The sequence below is a fragment of the Microcaecilia unicolor genome, chromosome 2 (assembly GCF_901765095.1).
Source record: "Microcaecilia unicolor chromosome 2, aMicUni1.1, whole genome shotgun sequence".
NCBI lineage: Eukaryota > Metazoa > Chordata > Amphibia > Gymnophiona > Siphonopidae > Microcaecilia > Microcaecilia unicolor.
This window is the reverse complement of record NC_044032.1, coordinates 14,120,242-14,138,825: the sequence shown is the minus strand read 5'-3', so window position 1 is coordinate 14,138,825 and position 18,584 is coordinate 14,120,242. Positions and strand designations below refer to the sequence as shown.

The 18,584-nt window shown below is 44.8% G+C and overlaps 1 protein-coding gene across 4 annotated transcripts in view; it reads right to left on the bottom strand.

Annotated features, from left to right (window-relative positions):
- Positions 1-383: 383 nt before the first annotated feature.
- The window catches only part of IST1 (IST1 factor associated with ESCRT-III), a 58,259-nt gene continuing 40,058 nt past the window's right edge, over positions 384-18,584 (bottom strand). For 3 of the 4 annotated variants that reach the window (XM_030192783.1, XM_030192782.1, XM_030192784.1), the window contains exons 6-10: positions 15,742-15,852; positions 15,307-15,507; positions 12,597-12,710; positions 1,305-1,350; positions 384-1,121 (exon numbers count right to left, since the gene is read on the bottom strand). In XM_030192783.1, coding sequence (XP_030048643.1) covers positions 919-1,121; positions 1,305-1,350; positions 12,597-12,710; positions 15,307-15,507; positions 15,742-15,852 — 675 coding nt within the window. In that variant the 3' untranslated portion in view covers positions 384-918. The remainder of the gene's footprint in view (positions 1,122-1,304; positions 1,351-12,596; positions 12,711-15,306; positions 15,508-15,741; positions 15,853-18,584) is intronic. The other variant, XM_030192785.1, reaches the window with a different exon arrangement.

Here is an 18,584-nt window from a genome sequence, read left to right as displayed (position 1 = left end):
CTGCATTTTTCTTTCATTCATTTCTATTGGGTAAATTAAGTTGTGGAGTTAATGTTGCAGAAGCTGTTCAGCTGGCTTGAAATCCACAGTAAAGAAATTACATGGAAATACTTTTAAAATGAACATAAGGAGATATTTTTTCACTCAACGGATATAGTTAAGCTCTGGAACTCATTGTCGGAGGATGTGGTAACAGCGGTTAGCGTATCTGGGTTAAAAAAAAAAAAGGTTTGGACAAGTTCCTGGAGGAAAAGTCTATAGTTTGCTATTGAGACAGACATAGGGAAGCCACTGCTTGCCCTGTGATCAGGGGCTTGTGACCCGGATTGGCCACTGTTGGAAGCAGGATACTGGAGTAGAAGGACCATCAGTCTGACCCAGTATGGCTATTCCTAAATTTATTGTGAACCAAGATATAAATTACAAAGCAATATAAAAGTTAAAGTATACACATAAATATAAAAAACAGTTGTAGTTGGGTAGTGACAGGCAGGAAAAACAGAAGAGGGCCTTCCCCACACCATCACAGTCAGCAAAAAGTGTGCAAAGGGTGTGAGCCATACCCAGGGAACCAAAATGAGTTTCTGGACAGAGCTCTCGCCCAGTAAGAGTACAATGACTCCTGCCTTACCCTTTATTTTACTTACTATCTTACCTTTCCTATTAATATAACAAAGCAGTTTACAATTCCAAACAATAATAATTAAAAGAACGCCATTGTATTATAGGAAAGAGAACATAAGGAAAGGTAACAATACCACATATGTTATCAACTAACAATACCAGTGCAGTATAGCAGCAGAATTTATTTAGCTTCAAACCCCTTTGATAAGTACAGAAAAGTGTTCATTAATGTGTTGCAAAGATTAGATTTATACATGTACAGATTGGTGTTAAATTCCAGGCAGCAGGTGAGTCTTATGTTTTCTTTTTCAACTCCTCAAATCTACGGGACAGATCATCAAAGTCAATGTCTTCAGATGCTGAGGAATTTGCACCCACAGAGGTAGCAGGCAAAGTATCAGGCACAGAGGGCAGGTCAGGGAGCACAAAATTGTCATAATGAGTTGAAATTCCAGCTACTGGTTTTGAAGAAGCTCCAGGAATGTCCTCAGGGCCTACTTAAACACAAAAATATTGATTTTATACATGTAACTATATTAACTATATCACTCACCCCACTTTACCTCTCCCAAAAGTGTAGCAAAGCCTCTGAATGAACCAACAAGCCCAAGAGCTAGTGGAAAATACACTTCACCCCTTTCAGCTTTGGAAAGATGCAAGTTATAGTTCTGTCTACTCACCAGGCCCCTGTGCAGATGAACCTTTATTGGGTTTGAGGTCATCAATCTGAAAGACATAAGTTACACTTCTCCTTCAGAGCTAGTGCCAGTAACTGGGGTCTCCAAGAGCAGCAGAGAGGTGCCATCGAGATTAATTTCCTGTAGCATACTCCAGTGTCAAAACTTAAGTTAAAGCAACAGTAAATTAATCTCGCCTTGATGAGCAAAATTAATCGCATAGATCAGAACTGACTGAGTTTTGGAAAAGTGCTCTTCAATTAGGCTCCTATAGCAGCTCGAGGGTAGATTATGTCATACCTCTATAGCACGGCTACTCAGATGGAGACCACCAGGGTTTGTTTGGCCCTGAAGCCATGGCAGTGGTGGACTGACCCTCTCCCTCAACCCCTTCCTCAGGCCCTGGATTGGTGCTCTCCCTACATCAAAACAACTCCCCACCGCCGCCCCAGTCTACCTTAAATTGTTTCTCTGTCCAGCTCACCAACAGTGGCAACGATTCACAGGCCATATGCTGCCGTGTTCTACTGTATCCTGCTCCCTTCTAACCTAACTAGGGGGAGCACTGGACTCAAGGCTGGAGAGGAGGAACATGAAAAGAGATATTGGACAGTGGTGACTGGGCAGGAGGGAAGGAAGATACTGGAACCAGAGGAGGAGAGGAGGGGTGGGAAAGATACTGGACGGTAAGATGAGGGAAGGAGGTAAGCAATGGAGAGAGATGTTGGACTCAGGGGGCGGAGGGAAAACAGAGAAAGATGTTGGACAGTGGCTGGGTGAGAGGGAGGAAGGGAAGAGATCGGCAAAAAAACAACAAACTCTGCCTGCACCCAAGCAAAACAGAGATTATTATCTATATTCTGAAATTCTTATCCTATAATGTGTACATGTTGCTAGAACATTTTGTAAGCCACATTGAGCCTGCAAATAGGTGGGAAAATGTGGGATACAAGTGCAGCAAATAAATAAATAAATTTGGTTATCTAACACAAATGGACAAATACCTGACTTCAAAATACCTTTCGGGAAGAATGAACTCCAGCTAAAATCACGCCAGGAATCTTGGGATACTGCTGGCGTCGGCATTTAAAAAGGAGATAGAGCAGCTTTTAAACTAGAAATGGGGGAAAGGCCGACAGTCGCACAACAGCGCATGGTTCGGGAAAAGGTATCTTGCAAAGATACCTCACAAACAGGGAAGATAGGGTTTCTGGATAGTGAGGTTGCGTAACAGACCGTGGTAGGCCAGGTGCCCGTAAATACAACTAAATGGACTTGGGAAAAATCCACAATTCCAGGAATAACATGTATAGAATGTCTGTACGTTTGGGAAGCTTGCCAGGTGCCCCTTGGCCTGGATTGGCCGCTGTCGTGGACGGGATGCTGGGCTCGGTGGACCCTTGGTCTTTTCCCAGTGTGGCATTACTTGTGTACAAATGGGGCCTAACTTAGTAACATAGTAGATGACGGCAGAAAAAGACCTGCATGGTCCATCCAGTCTGCCCAACAAGATAAACTCATATGTGCTACTTTTTGTGTATACCTTACCTTGATTTGTATCTGTCATTTTCAGGGCACAGATCGTATAAGTCTGCCCAGCAATATCCTCGCCTCCCAACCACCGGCTCTGCCACCTAATCTCAGCTAAGCTTCCTCCCAACCATCAGCCCCGCCTCCCACCACTGGCTCTGCCACCTAATCTCAGCTAAGCTTCTGAGGATCCATTCCCTCGGAACAGGATTCCTTTATGTTTATCCCACGCATGTTTGAATTCCAATAACTTGTAGAGGGGCATCAACACCTCCTTTGGTTATACCTCTCTCTATGCAGCCTAACATCCTTCTGGCCAGGGCCGTCACCTTGTCACATGAAGGATAACCTTTTCTTTTATGGCCTTCTTAATTTACTTTCCTTACAAAAAGGTTTGTTGCCCTTAAAATAGCTCCTTTTAGATTTGCCCTCTGCTTTCCTACTTCTTTCAGATGTTCCCATCCAGCTAAACCAGTGGTTCCCAAACTTTTTCAGTTCACGGAACCCTTAGTGTGCAAGCAATTTTCATGGCACCGCCCCCCTCCAGCCATATAGGTCTCCCTTTCCCTGAAGCCCCCTCCTCCCTGAAAGTCCAGCACACCTCTCCATTCCCTGCAGCCCCCTCCTCCCAGAAAGTCCAGCACACATCTCCCTTCCCTGCAGCCCCCCTCCTCCCAGAAAGTTCAGTCCACCTCGCCATTCCCTGCAGCCCCCCTCCTCCCAGAAAGTTCAGTCCACCTCGCCATTCCCTGCAGCCCCCTCCTCCCAGAAAGTCCAGCACACCTCTCCATTCCCTGCAGCCCCCCTCCTCCCAGAAAGTCCAGCACACCTCTCCATTCCCTGCAGCCCCCCTCCTCCCAGAAAGTCCAGCACACCTCTCCATTCCCTGCAGCCCCCCTCCTCCCAGAAAGTCCAGCACACCTCTCCATTCCCTGCAGCCCCCCTCCTCCCAGAAAGTCCAGCACACCTCTCCATTCCCTGCAGCCCCCCTCCTCCCAGAAAGTCCAGCACACATCTCCCTTCCCTGCAGCCCCCCTCCTCCCAGAAAGTCCAGCACACCTCTCCATTCCCTGCAGCCCCCTCCTCCCTGAAAGTTCAGTCTACCTCTCCATTCCCTGCAGCCCCCCTCCTCCCTGAAAGTTCAGTCTACCTCTCCATTCCCTGCAGCCCCCCTCTTTCCACAAAGTCCAGCACATCATTTTTTTTTTGTTACATTTGTACCCCGCACTTTCCCACTCATATCAGGCTCAATGCGGCTTACATATTATATACAGGTACTTATTTGTATCTGGGGCAATGGAGGGTTAAGTGACTGGCCCAGAGTCACAAGGAGCTGCCTGTGCCTGCAGTGGGAACTGAACCCAGTTCCCCAGGACCAAAGTCCATCACCCTAACCACTAGGCCACTCCGCCACTCCTACCTGCAGCCCCTGTCCTTCCATAGTCCAACACATCTCTGCAGCCATCCCTCCTCCCATAAATCCAGTACACTTCTGACTTCCCCAAATCCAGCATCACTTGCTACCTTCCTTCCCGCAGGTCCAGGATTGCAACCGCTTCCTTCTTCTTCCTTCGCTATATTTTTGGGTTGTCTCCGATTCACACAGGCACTCCGGAGCCTTCCCTCTGCCGCATCCAGCTTTCTCTGATGTAACTTCCTGTTGTGAGGGCCGGACGCAGCAGAGGGAAGTCCCCGCAGTGCCTATGTGAATCGCGGACAGCCTGAAAATGTAGGCTGCATACACTGCAGCAGCGGGGGAAGAAGGAGGAAGCGGCCAATTCGGGACCTGTGGGAGGGGAAAGTAGGGAGCGATGCTGGATTGTGGGCGGCGGCAGGGAGGTCAGAATTTGCTGTGGCACCTGAGAGATTGCTGCAGCACACCATGGGGCTGCTGCACACAATTTGGGAATCGCTGAGCTAACCACTCCTTCAGGTAGTCCCCTATCTCAACAAAGTTAATTTTTAGAAATCTAGAACCTTTACCTTTGACTGAACTCTCTCTCCATATCTGTCTTAATACTGAACCACACCATCCAGTGCATCACTGAATGCCAGATGATCACCCACTATAACATTAGGAAAAAAAATACTCTTCATTCATAAGCACTAAGTCAAGTTACATTTCCAACTGCTGCAACAGTTCATCTGTCTACTTCTAGATGACCCCACAAAAGGGATACCTCAATCAACATCTGGCATATTAAAATCATCAAGAAGAGAAACAGAAGAACAAAAACAGCAAAAAGCGGAGATGGTCACACTCTGGTTATTAGTTTTATTGTTGACCTGTGACGGCTGTGTTTCAACCAGTGCCTATGTCAGGGGTCCTAGAATTGTCACGGCGAACAGATGAGGTCTAGAAATGAAGCAAGTAGGAAAGAATGAATGTTGGGGAGCCAGAGAAAGGGTCTTCGTTATGGAATTGGGCACAGAGAAACAATATGATTTACGAGTAGCTGGTTTCCTGGATGCTAGAACTTGTTTTACTGGCTCCATTGGGGTGGGAGGCGGGGCTAGTGCTGGGCAGACTTCTACGGTCTGTGCCCTGAAAATGTCAGATACAAATCAAGTAGCACATATGAGTTTATCTTGTTGGGCAGGCTGGATGGAGCATGCAGGTCTTTCTCTGCCATCATCTACTATGTTACTAAGTACCGCTCAATCTCCTTTAAACTTCCTTTAAAGCTATTACTTTTGGTATTCTTTATCTATTTCTTTCCTACTGCTTTCCATAAACCTACAATGTAAACCGCTCTCATGGTTTCTCTCTAAAGCAGTGTATTGAGATATTAATAAACTTGGAAACAAACTCTTGAGACTGGAGTATAAGATTTGCTCTTGACTTCTACTGGAAATGGTGGTGAAGGGAGGTGAATCTTAAGAACTACCAGCGACTTTGATGTATTAGGATATGGGTGTAGTGCATGCTCTTCCCATCTCTCTCACCGAGTCTTTTCAGCTTCTGTCCTGTCCCCAGGCTGAATAAGATGGGAAAAGCATTGCACTGAGCCAGATGCCCTCACAGCATTAATGCTTCCCTTCACCTACACTTGTGTATAGAGGAAGCTGGTTCATTGTGAAGGGGTCGTGTGTGTGTGTCCACCCACTCTATCCTTTATTTTAATCTGGAAGCAGGACTGGTGAAACTTTCTTCATGTCCACACAGCCTGCTTCAGAGGTTGGTCTGCCTGAGGCTTGAAAAGGTTGGGAAACACTAACAGCCCAGATCTGAACAGGATGTTAAGGGAATAATTTCAAAAACTAATCTAGACATAAAAAATTATTCATATACACAGTGGCACTATACATTAAATATACCGCTATAACTGGAAAAGATCAGCACTTCTGTAAGTTACTGGTAGACTATCAGTCGTGTACATACAGTTTGGATGCACCAGTCATACCTTTTTTCTTAATCTGAAACAGACATACAAGCTATATGTAAAATTGCTGCCTATTCTTTGTATAATATTGATGGATTTTTTTTAATGCACTATTGTTGCAATTGACCAGGTCTTAACGCGTCTGAGTAAGTGAAACCAACGTTTCAGCCATTGTGCTGTAGCTTTCTTCATACACTGCAGAAAGCCACAGCACAATGGCTGAAACGTCGGTTCCACTTACTCAGACGCGTTAAGACCTGGACAAGTGCAACAATCATGACTCCAGCTGTGGAGGCCTAAGAGGAAAAGTGCCTATTTCCTTGTTCATGTGGCTCTGCATCCAACAGCTTTGGACAGCTTCCTAAAGGAAAAGTCCATAGATCATTATTAAATTGTACTTGGGGAACCTCCATTGCTTATTTCTGGGATAAGCAGCATAACATGTTTTGTACTTATTTGGGATCTTGCCAGGTACTTGTGACCTGGATTGGCAACTGTTGGAAACAGGATGCTGGGCTTGATGGACCTTGGAGGAGTGCAGTGGAGGAGTAGCCTAGTGGCTAGTGCAGAGGACTCTGATCCTGGGGAACTGAGTTCAATTCCCACTGCAGCTCCTTGTGACTCTGGGCAGTCACTTAACCCTCCATTGCCCCTGGTACAAAATAAATACCTGAATATATGTAAACCGCTTTGAATGTAGTTGCAAAAACCTCAGAAAGGCGGTATATCAAGTCCCATTTCCCTTTGGTCTGTCCCAGTATGGCAATACGTATGTACTTATGTATAAACGTCTTTTAAAAATTAAACTCTTAAGAGTTTTGACCGTCTCCATCTGTTAGAAGGGGTACATAGCACATATGTCTGGACTGGTCAAGCAGGCTGAAAAGGAGTAAGGCAAGGAGTAAGGGAAGCAGGCAAGATAAGAGGAAAGATACCATTATTAAGAGAGAGAACTATAATCAGAGGTGAGAGGAGAAGAAATGTGAGACACAAGAAATCAAATATGGGTCATTTCATGCCAAGTGGTCTAAAATTAAAAATAAATTCCCACCATCATGTTCTCCAATTTTGTTCAAATTTTATCTGTTGCGCGAGTCAGGTGTTAAATGAAGTTTCCCAAAATTTGAGGTCTCTAACTGCAATAGTTGCAGATCTAGACCCCCCTTTTCTGAAAGGTTGTCAGTCCATGAGCGCGCGACATTTACCAAAATGCCATTTTCGTGGACTAATAAAATCCAAACACATTTATAAGAATGGCTAAAAAATTCAAATCCTGTACAGTTTTTGATGCTAATTCCGATGAAATACATTTTAACATTATGGATGCAAAATCCAGTCAAACAAGTGGACTCAAACTGTGCATCAAAATTGGTCGCGACTCATCGGAACATATTTGGACCAATATTCAGACCGCAACAACTTCCATGCAAACAAAGATACAGACTTGAAATTTTGAGCAAGCATTATGCTTTTGTGCTGGACATAATACTGCCAGATTTGCAACTAACCAGCATCTATAACCGCCCTGCAGGATCTCTTCAAAGTTGGCACTGTCAGCGCAAATGGTAAAATGTACCAAAGTTCAAAGCCAATTATTAAAAAAAGAGTCTGCCTGAATCAGCTTGCGAACAGTATCATCTGAAAGAAAAAATTGTGCTCTACAACACTGATATGTTTTTGTTTTGCAATGCCACCATTAAGTAGCCATTTACTCAGGTCAAAATATGTTATATTTTGTGTGCGCAATGTATTGCGTTGGTCCATGATGGCTGAGCCATTACTGGTTATCACATTGAAACCAGCATCCCCATTGCCAAAGGGGCCTCGCCCGATAGCCATGCAGTAACAGCCACGGGTGGGTATCTTCACTGTAGGATCCCAAACCTGATGGTTCCCAAGCCTGCCTTCTTCAGTTACTTCACTGCAGGTTTCCAAGCCTGCCTTCTTCAGTTACTTCATCATTCTGAAAGCATCATTGATCTGCAAGAGAACGGTTTCAGGGAAACTATATTGCCGACCAGATGATGTCACTGAAGGAGCTGGAATAACTGGAGAACTTTGACATTCTGCATTACTCGCAGTCAGGATTCCGTGCTCAGTATAGCACTGAAACAGTTCTGGTTACCGCCCTGCCAAATTTCAAAAGGGAGATATCGGTTTGGAAAAAGAATATTACTGCTGCAGTTCGATGTGTCTAGCGCATTTGATATGGTGGACCACAACATCTTACTACATCTACTAGATATCTTAGGCATCGGAGGGAGCGTGTTACATTGGTTCAAGGGTTTTCTGACCTCAAGAACATACCAGGTCAAAGGCACACCGGCTTTTTCCGCTCCTTGGAAAGCCTCTTGTGGGGTTCCCCAAGGCTCGCCTCTTTCACCAACCCTATTCAATATCATGCTGTTTCCCCTGGCAGCCGCACTAGCTAACCTAGGCTTAAATCCATTTATCTACGCAGATGATATAACCATCTACATCCCCTTCTACTACTCATTAGCTGAAATCACAGATTTGATCAAAGCGTGTTTCTCCACCATGGATTTGTGGGCTAAGGTGTTTCAGTTCAAGCTAAACAAAGAAAAAAACTCAATGTCTTGTCCTCTCGTCCCTCCACAGCAAATTCTCTGCAAGCAACCTTGTCATCAAAGACCAGACTCTTCATATCTCAAAGAGCCTAAGACTTCTAGGTGTTGAGCTGGACCCTCATCTGCAACTAGACCTGCATGTGCGAGCGGTCACCAAGAGGATGTTCTATGCAATGTGGAGGCTGCGGCGTATACGGTTCTGTCTCACCAGAGAGCTCTTCCGTACTCTCGTCCACTGGCTTGTCCTGTCTCACCTAGATTACTGTAGTGGGATATATGCAGGCTGTCAGAAGCACTTACTGAGAAAGTTCCAGACTGCCCAGAACACTGCTGCGAGACTCATCTTGGGAAAATCACGCTTGGTTCCTGCGCAGCCTCTGCACCTCAATCTACACTGGCTACCAGTACAAGAACGAATCGCTTTCAAGATCTGCACATTAACACATAAAATAATTTACGGATTAGCACCAGAATATATGATTCCTTTAACAGATCTACCGCCAAGAAATGCCACAAACACAGCTCGCTCCTATCTTCAGCTACATTATCCAACTTGCAGGGGTGTCAAATACAAGCTTCTTTTCGCCTCGTCTTTCCACTACTCCAGTCCGAAGATTTGGAATGCTCTACCTTTGTACTTAAAATCGCAAGCTGACCACCATCTTTTCAAGAAGTTGCTGAAAACGTTCCTCTTCGAAAAAACATACTCCATCAGTAACTCTGCTGTTTAGTCGTTATTCTTGCTGCTAACGTTACATCCTTATTCTTCTATAGCTTTCATGTATTGTACTTTTCTTCTTTTTATAATTCATGTAAGCCACATTGTGCCTGCATTTGTGGGAAAATGTGGGGTAGAAATGAACCATCTCTCTATATAAAAAGCAACACCAACGTTCTATGAAGCCTCCAGCCGGAAGTGTGAAGGGGGCGAGATATCCGGTTTCCCTATGAGTGTCTGCCCCGCCCTCTCTGTAACACAGTCAGTGAAGGAAAACAGCAGAGCAGGAAATCAAATCGCTGGCTCTGTAACAGTGAAGGAAAACAGCAGAGCAGGAAATCAAATCGCTGGCTCTGTAACAGTGAAGGACTCAGAGGGGGGAGGGGAGAGAGGCCAGAGGGCAGGGACACACACACTCCCACATGCACACAGAAGAAAACATTGCTAGCCCCCCTCCCCGTTTCATTTGCATCAGAAACGGGGCTTTTTTCCTAGTAAATAAATAAATCCAGCAAGTATCGTGTCTTACCGGCCAATAAAATGAAGTAGCGGGACCAGGAGGATGCATAAAGCTTACGAAAGCATCTTTCTGTTCAACTGACGTTTCACAAATGTTTCCAATCCACCATAACAGCGCACAATAAACGATTGGACAATCAACGAATAAAATACGAATTAATAAATAATTATATCAATACTTTTAAGCGACTATTAAGACAATTTCAAGAAATGAAGAAAAATTAGCGCATCAAGCGTACTAAATATAACATACTTTGACCTGAGTATATGGCTACTTAATGGTGGCCTTGCAAAACAAACACATATCAGTGTTGTAGAGCACAATTTTACTACTGCTACTTAACATTTCTAAAGCGCTACTAGGGTTACGCAGCAATGTACAGTTTAACATAGAAGGACAGTCCCTGCTCAAAGGAGCTTACAATCTAAAGGACAAATGTACAGTCAGTCAAATAGGGGCAGTCTAGATTTCCTGAAAGGTATAAAGGTTAGGTGCTGAAAGCAACATTGAAGAGGTGGGCTTTGAGCAAGGATTTGAAGATGGGTAGGGAGGGGGCTTGGCGTAAGGGCTCAGGAAGTTTATTCCAAGCATAGGGTGAGGCGAGGCAGAATGAGCAGAGCCTGGAGTTGGCGGTGGTGGAGAAGGGTACTGAGAGGAGGGATTTGTCCTGTGAGCGGAGGTTTCGGGACGGAACGTAAGGGGAGATGAGGGTAGAGAGGTAATGAGGGGCTGCACACTGAGTGCATTTGTAGATAAGAAGGAGAAGCTTGAACTGTACGCGGTATCTGATCGGGAGCCAGTGAAGTAACCTGAGGAGAGGGGTGATATGAGCATATCGGTCCAGGCGGAATATAAGACGTGCAGCAGAGTTCTGAACAGATTGAAGGGGGGATAGATGGTTAAGTGGGAGGCCAGTGAGGAGTAGGTTGCAGAGTTGCAGTAGTCAAGGCGAGAGGTAATGAGAGAGTGGATGAGAGTTTGGGTGGTGTGCTCAGAGAGGAAAGGGCGAATTTTGCTGATGTTAAAGAGAAAGAAGCGACAGGTCTTGGCTATCTGCTGGATATGCGCAGAGAAGGAGAGGGAGGAGTCGAAGATGACTCCGAGGTTGCGGGCAGATGAGTCGGGGAGGATGAGGGTGTTTATCGACTGAGATAGAGAGTGGAGGAAGAGGAGAAGTGGGTTTTGTTGGAAAGACGATAAGCTCGGTCTTGGCCATGTTTAGTTTCAGTTGGCGGTTGGACATCCAGGCAGCAATGTCGGATAAGCAGGCCGATACTTTGGCCTGGGTCTCCGCAGTGATGTCTGGTGTGGAGAGATACAACTGGGTGTCATCAGCATAAAGATGATACTGGAAACCATGAGATCAATGAGCCCAGGGAAGAGGTGTAGATTGAAAAAAGAAGGGGTCCAAGGACAGATCCCTGGGGAACTGTTCACAAGCTGATTCAGGCAGACTCTTTTTTAATAATTGGCTTTGAACTTTGGTACATTTTACCATTTGAGCTGACAGTGCCAACTTTGAAGAGATCCTGCAGGGCGGTTATAGATGCTGGTTAGTTGCAAATCTGGCAGTATTATGTCCAGCACAAAAGCATAATGCTTGTTCAAAATTTCAAGTCCGTATCTTTGTTTGCATGGAAGTTGTTGCGGGCTGAATATTGGTCCAAATATGTTCCGATGAGTCGCGACCAATTTTGATGCACACTTTGAGTCAACTTGTTTGACTGGATTTTGCATCCATAATGTTAAAATGTATTTCATCGGAATTAGCATCAAAAACTGTACAGGATTTGAATTTTTTAGCCATTCTTATAAATGTGTTTGGATTTTATTAGACCCCAAAAACGGCATTTTGGTAAATGTCGCACGCTCATGGACTGACAACCTTTCAGAAAAGGGGGTCTAGATCTGCAACTATTGCAGTTAGAGACCTCAAATTTTGGGAAACTTCGTTAACACCTGACTCGCGCAACAGATAAAATTTGAACAAAATTGGAGACATGATGGTGGGAAGGTTTAGACCACTTGGCATGGAAAGACCCATATAAGTTATGAGGGCAAAAGCTTCCAGCTTTACTGAAGAAGCAAGTACAGAATGAAAAGAAGAAAATGGAAAAGAAGAAAATGGAAAATGGTAAAATGATTCAGAAGCCCACAAAGTTCAGAATTTGCTTTGTTTACGTTACTGCTCCTTTAAAGCTTCTGGCTCAATCAGAACAGGCCTCTATTGTGCTATGCTTCCATGAGTCACGAGCCTCATTCACTATTGTGCTGGTGTTTTACAATTCCAGCTAGCCCTGGCTCCTATGGAACACAGCACACATGCACCTTGACCCTGCAACAGCTGAGTCTTCCGCCAGACCCACTATCTGACTTTTCAGTATCAGTGTGCCACACTGCTGCTGAGCAAGCCCTGGGAACTAAGGCAAATATTTTCCATACATGTGTGCAGTATACAAAATATGCCAATAAACGACTAAGGACTGTTAAGAGCTGACAGAATCTAACCCTTCACTGCAGAAAACTGGAAACCCTAAAAGAAAATGAAAAACTTACGGTTTCATATGCAGGGGGGGTTGTAGGTATTTGCGGTGGCATCCCTCCCATCTGAGGTGGATGGAAGTTGGTAAAGGCTTGGTAGGTACCAATTTCTGCTCCATTAAAATTCTCCTAATAAATGGAAGTGAGACAAAAATCAGAGCAACAAAACACAGTCCCCAACCAGACTGAATCTATATAAAACACCTTAGTGTAGTTCTCTGCGGAGGGAGGACACTCAACAGGTGAAATCAACCAGTTTCATCAAAGCCTCAAAATACAAATACTGATGTCATATGAAGTTTGTTAATTTATTTTTAATTTTTATTTATTTTTTTTAGCTTATTTAAGGTCAAAGTCATCAATTGAAAAGTCTGTCCAGCATCACCTTTCTTCATGGCTCAAAATGCTTTTGATATCCTGTCATGTTTTATGGTATCTGAATATAGGCAAGTAAAGGTGGAGATTTTGGAGGTTGCCAGCTTCCTCCTATTCCTTTTCGTTTCCAGCTCAATTAGAAACAACACCATGAGCCTTCATTCACTATATACTGGATATATTCACATATAGATTGCAACATTTATGATTTCAGTCAGAAGTTGGACGATATGCGAGTCTGCCATAAGACCACAAGTACTGCCATACTGGGACAGACTGAAAGTCCATCAAGCCCAGCATCCTGTTTCCAACAGTGACCAATCCAGGTCAAAAGTACCTGGGAAGATCGCAAAACAGTACAATATATTTTATGCTGCTTATCCCAGAAATAAGCAATGGATTTTCACAAATCCATCTTAATAATGGCTTATGGACTTTCCTTTTAGCATTTCTTCACCCACACCAGTTCAAGCATCTCCCCTTCCCCTTCGTTATGGGATTAAACTGTTATCTCCTAGGCTCTCTCCCAGTCAGCAGATTCTCCCTCTCCCATCCAGCCCCTTTCCTTCATGTCTTCTTCTCTACACTAGCACAGGACCTTCCTGTACAGGCCTGGCTGGCAAGTCCAAATCTGTCACACATCATGGGAGCATTTCCAGTTGGGCAGAAGGCGGGACAGAAATAGCTTTAGAGCGCAAGGAAGAGGTATACAAGTGACTGTGTTGGGGAGGGCAGAAGAATTTACTGGCAGCTGCTACCCATGGGACCAGGGAAGAATCCAGGAGATGAGACACTGGATTGGGGGGGGGGGGGGGAGAGAATACTGGCCATCTGATCTATATAATCATCAGACGGGGGCAGAGAACTTAGGGTGTGACTTACATGTGCAGCTGACACAAGTATATACAGTATGTTTATTTTTAACCACCCTCCCCCCCATGTCTGTCTAATCCAATGATAATCCTTCAGCCACAGACTAACTCTTTCCAGAACCATGTGCATGTGCTTTCAGTTTCGCCATTAGGTGTCACTGTTGCTTGAAGGCTGAGACGTCTGTTCCTTAAGCATGTGAACACTGTTGCAATGCCAGAGGTCAGGAGGTCAGACTTCATTTCCTGAGCCCAGCTTTCTACTTGTGCTGTCTAGGACTGGCAAATACTAAAGAGACAGAGCATTACTACTGGCCCACTGGTTGGCCCAGAGGAAGAAATGCACTGGTAAAGGGTAAGAAATAGGAAACATTTTTCCCAATTACCATAAGCAACTCAGCATTTTCAGCCTCTTCTCTATTTCCCCAGTAGTCCACTACGTTGAGGCATATTAGTTGAAAATAATAAGATACAAAGTGGAGGCATATTTCAAAGCACTTTGGGAGGCTAAGTTCCATAGGTTTCTATGGAACTTTGGGAGGCTAAGTGCTTTGAAAATGAGCCCCAAAGTGAGATACAAATCACCCATCTCCTAGTCTCTTATCCAAGGTGAGAGACTGAAGGGTTGGGGCCTTGAACAAACTCCTTTCCGAGGCTTATTTGACCTACTAGTGAAGTAGCTATTCACAGTGGCAAAAAGCTTTCTTTTAGAATTTACACTTTATAAAGAAAAACAGTTTCCTCACCTGTAACCCTCCCTGGTGGAGCTAAAAAGTACTAACTGTTAAGGAGATTTAGGTCTTACCTGTTTTCTTTCCTTTAGTCCCAACAGATCAGTCCTGAACAAGGGCCGCTGAGAAGGGGGGGGGGGGGGGGGCAAAGGGAGCAAGATTGTCCAGGTCTGGCTTCCAAGGGGGGCCCAGCACCAGGGTCTGTCTCTCTTCTGCAGTGGCATTGCCATGGGTGGGCCTGGGCCCATCCACTTTGAGGTCAGGCGCACCTAGGGTTACCATATGTCCGGATTTACCCGGACATGTCCTCTTTTGAAGGACATGTCCGGGCAACTGGGCGGGTTTTGCCAATCTGCCCGTTTGTCCGGATTTCTGGACAAACGGGCAGATTGCTAGCCTCCCCTCCCCTTACTTACTACTGCCCTGGTGGTCTAGTGACCTCTTCCGCATTCAGGGCAGGAAAGAGCACCCTCTTTCCTGCCCAGAGCGCTGCCCTGCATGCATCCTTCCTGTTCGTGATCCCGGCGCCGATTCAAAATGGCCGCTGAGAGTTGAAGTGACCTCGCGAGAGGAAGCACAACTCTTCTAGGTTTCAGGATAACATACATGAATCAGCCTATAAAACCAAAATGTATGCAAATATCCATAAATATTAATTGCATAAAACCAGAGCTATTGGTGATTCTCAAAGATGAGACTTAAATTCCGTCATTCAAGCAATTTGCCCACGAGGTCAACGTTAATACTTACTGGAGCCTTTGGAGGTGGATACGAGAAAGGTATATTTGGGGAAGGCATTGGCACTGTTCCAACCGGACCAAAGGAGGGTATGAACCCACCACCACCACCACCACCACCACCGCCACCTCCTCTGCCTGGACCACCCCTCGTCACATCGTTGGTGAATCCGACATCAATGAGATCAGCCTCCACACCAACAGGTGCTTCAGCCTGTAAGAAAAAAACAAAGACATTGACTACATCCTTGCAATACTGACTGAGAGGAGCCTGTAGATGTTGCCTGTAAGTAACGGAGACAGCTCAAAACAGCTACAATCACTTCCTCCCAGCAGAAGAAACAGTGCTGACATGCTGACCATGGGATAACTCATAGCTCTACAAGCCTCTCATGCTGCATCAGCTCAGACACAAAAGTCTCCCTCCCTCCTCCCCTGCTTCACTCACCATGACAACAGAATCGGGCTCATAGGGTACATTGTAGTTCTTTGCGATCTCAATCAAGTATCTCTCCACTAGGATCTTCGGAGGAGCCTCAACACTCAATTTATGCATCAACTGGAAAAGAGAAAGCATAAGCAGATCTACCTCTCTGGTACAACCTGTTAGGTGAGAAAGTACAGAACCAGGGAAGCCAGGGTTCAAATCCTTCAAGCGCTGAAGTTCCTTACAACTGGGCAACCTAAAAGGTCTCATTTACTAACATAAGTTACTGAGTTAAGCACAGAGGGGCCAATGCAGAAAGCTGCACATTAGAGTCACTGACAGCGGTTCAACGCCAAGTTACCATAAAAAAAATATCATGACCATGCAGTAATCAATATGCATGCAAATTACTGCCATGTTAAAATAGTGGCAGTATTCTGCAGCTCGCTGCAATATGTCCCATCCCTGTCGAAGTGTGAGGCGTGACTGCCTCACGCACTGTCAGAAACAGGAACATTAAAGAAAAAGCCACTGGCAAGATCCCTAGAAGTCCAGCAGCCCCCTCCTCCAACTTAACTCAACCTGACAAGCCAAACCCACCCCTCCCCCCCCCCCCCCAAAGCCCTGGTGTCTAGTGCCTCCTCCCTGGACCATTCCCTGGTGTCTAGGATAAGCATCCCACCCACCCTCAATGCGTACCTTAAAAGAAGAGTGATGCCCATTTGTTCCTCTTGCATCACTACCTTGACCTTGCGTGGTGCATCTTGGGTTCATGTCTGCCGTATAAGTGACTTTTCCCCTTATTTGGCAGATTGACCACACGGCGCATTTTTGAAGATGGGACGAGGCAAGAGCATGTGGGCTTTACTCCTGCTTCTTTTAAGGTACGCCTTGGGGGGGGGGAGTGGGAGAGTAACCCAGACACAAAAGCAAAAGAGTGCTGCTAAACACCCATTCCTCTCAACCAACCTTTCTACGCTGCCCCAGACCTTGCAATGAGGAGACCACTGAAGAGCATCCAGTGACAGTCAAGTAAATCTGAGGTCTGTATGGTCACTGGGGACATAGTGGGAGGAATGGGGGGGGGGGAGGAGGGATGAAGGGGGTAGTGAGGCCCCTTTCTTTGGATGTTTGTGTCTGGTTTTGCTGTGCATGTTTCCCCAATTTTGAATTTTTATTTTATTTTATTTGGGGGGGGGGGGGGGGTTGGGGGGGGAAGAACTATCTGAAACATGCCAACTGATTTAACATGTACTAATTCATATGCTAATATGCATCACATTAATTTAGATGCACTAAATGAAGTAGCCGTAATGAACTCAAAGCATTTTACTTAATGCACATCCCTAGTGAAGAAGCCCCTCTTAGAAAAGCAGAGCTTGTGTCATCTTGGTGTATTAAATCACATAAAGTGTTTCTTTCAGTTAGTACATCCTAAGAGTTACCAAAGCCCTGGCGAAGTCTGTTTGCATAAAGAAACCTTTGGTGATAAATACTACTGAGGACAACTGAGTTTTCCTGATACAATGCAAAGCTGGAGAGCTCAATCGTCCTTTGAATGTATCATAGGCCGGTAAAATGCTGAGGATAAACGCAATGTCCCCTGACATAAGTGCATAGTTGCTTTTGTCTGCTAAACCCAAGGTCTTAGCCTCTTGCTTATACTACTGGGATGAATGAACTAAAGGCAACACGCCTACCACCACCTAACTACCCCACCACTATTTGGAAACCTAGACATGGTGATCGCCAACTGGCCAATAAGAAATTTCATATGATTCACAAATGTCATTGAGCACCACCTAGACATCTGGGAAATATTCAAAACCTGGCTAGACAAAAGCAGGGCAGTGCCATTAACTCAAGTATGCCCAACAAAATTCACCACCCAACATCAGCCAAGACCAGGGAAGCCAGGTGGAGGGCTAGCAGTGCTAATCCTAGATCAAATTGTGCATACACCAGCCAGCGAGCCTTCTCAAGGAATATCATCCTCAGTGGAACAAGTTTCAAGTTTATTAGGGGTTTACTATCCCACCCATTATACTAAGATTTCTGGGCGGCTTACAGACTAAAAAGAAAAGAAAGCGTGAAAAAAAAAAGAGGGGGGGGAATTACTACAAATTTAATAGGAAAGATGAGGTAATAGATAAGTAGGGGGTAAAATCATTCAGGTTCCATCTCGGGACCAATATGGCAGAGCTGTAGGCGTCAGTAAATAGGAAGGGTTTTGTTTGAAAGTCTTCTAGCAATGTCAAAGAAATTGAGGCAATTTGTTCCAGTGTACTGGATCTTGGCCAGAAATGATTGCATGCTTTGTACATTCATGGAAAAATTTAAGGAACAGAAATGTAGAAAAATAAAGGCAAAAACCATCTGGAGTATCCAGTCTGCCCATCCATAGCACCTTATCCCTGCCTCACCCTTAGTGTAGGTGGTGGGACAGGAACAGAGGGATCTAAGCGGCTGTTCTGTGAATTTACCACACTTCTTCACTGAAAGGATTTCCATAGGTTACTGCTGAGTCTGTTCCTTTTTATCTTCATCCTGTAACCCCATAATCCAGAACTTTCTTTCAATTGAAAGAGACTCGCCTCCTGTGCATTTCTGCCACTGAGGTATTTATATGACTCTCAACTATCTTTGCAATGTTGATGATAGTCATATAAATATAAACTTTTGCAAGCAAGATAATCACATGCAAAAGTTTATAGTGATATCATATCTCTCCTAATAATTTAAAAACTACTGGGCATTTATTCAAGTTCCCTTTGTGTACCGTTACGTTTTCTTTAAAGATCAGCAACCGTTCATTGTAATATATATGCAATAAAAAGTGAAACCGGATTGAGGAAAAAAAACCC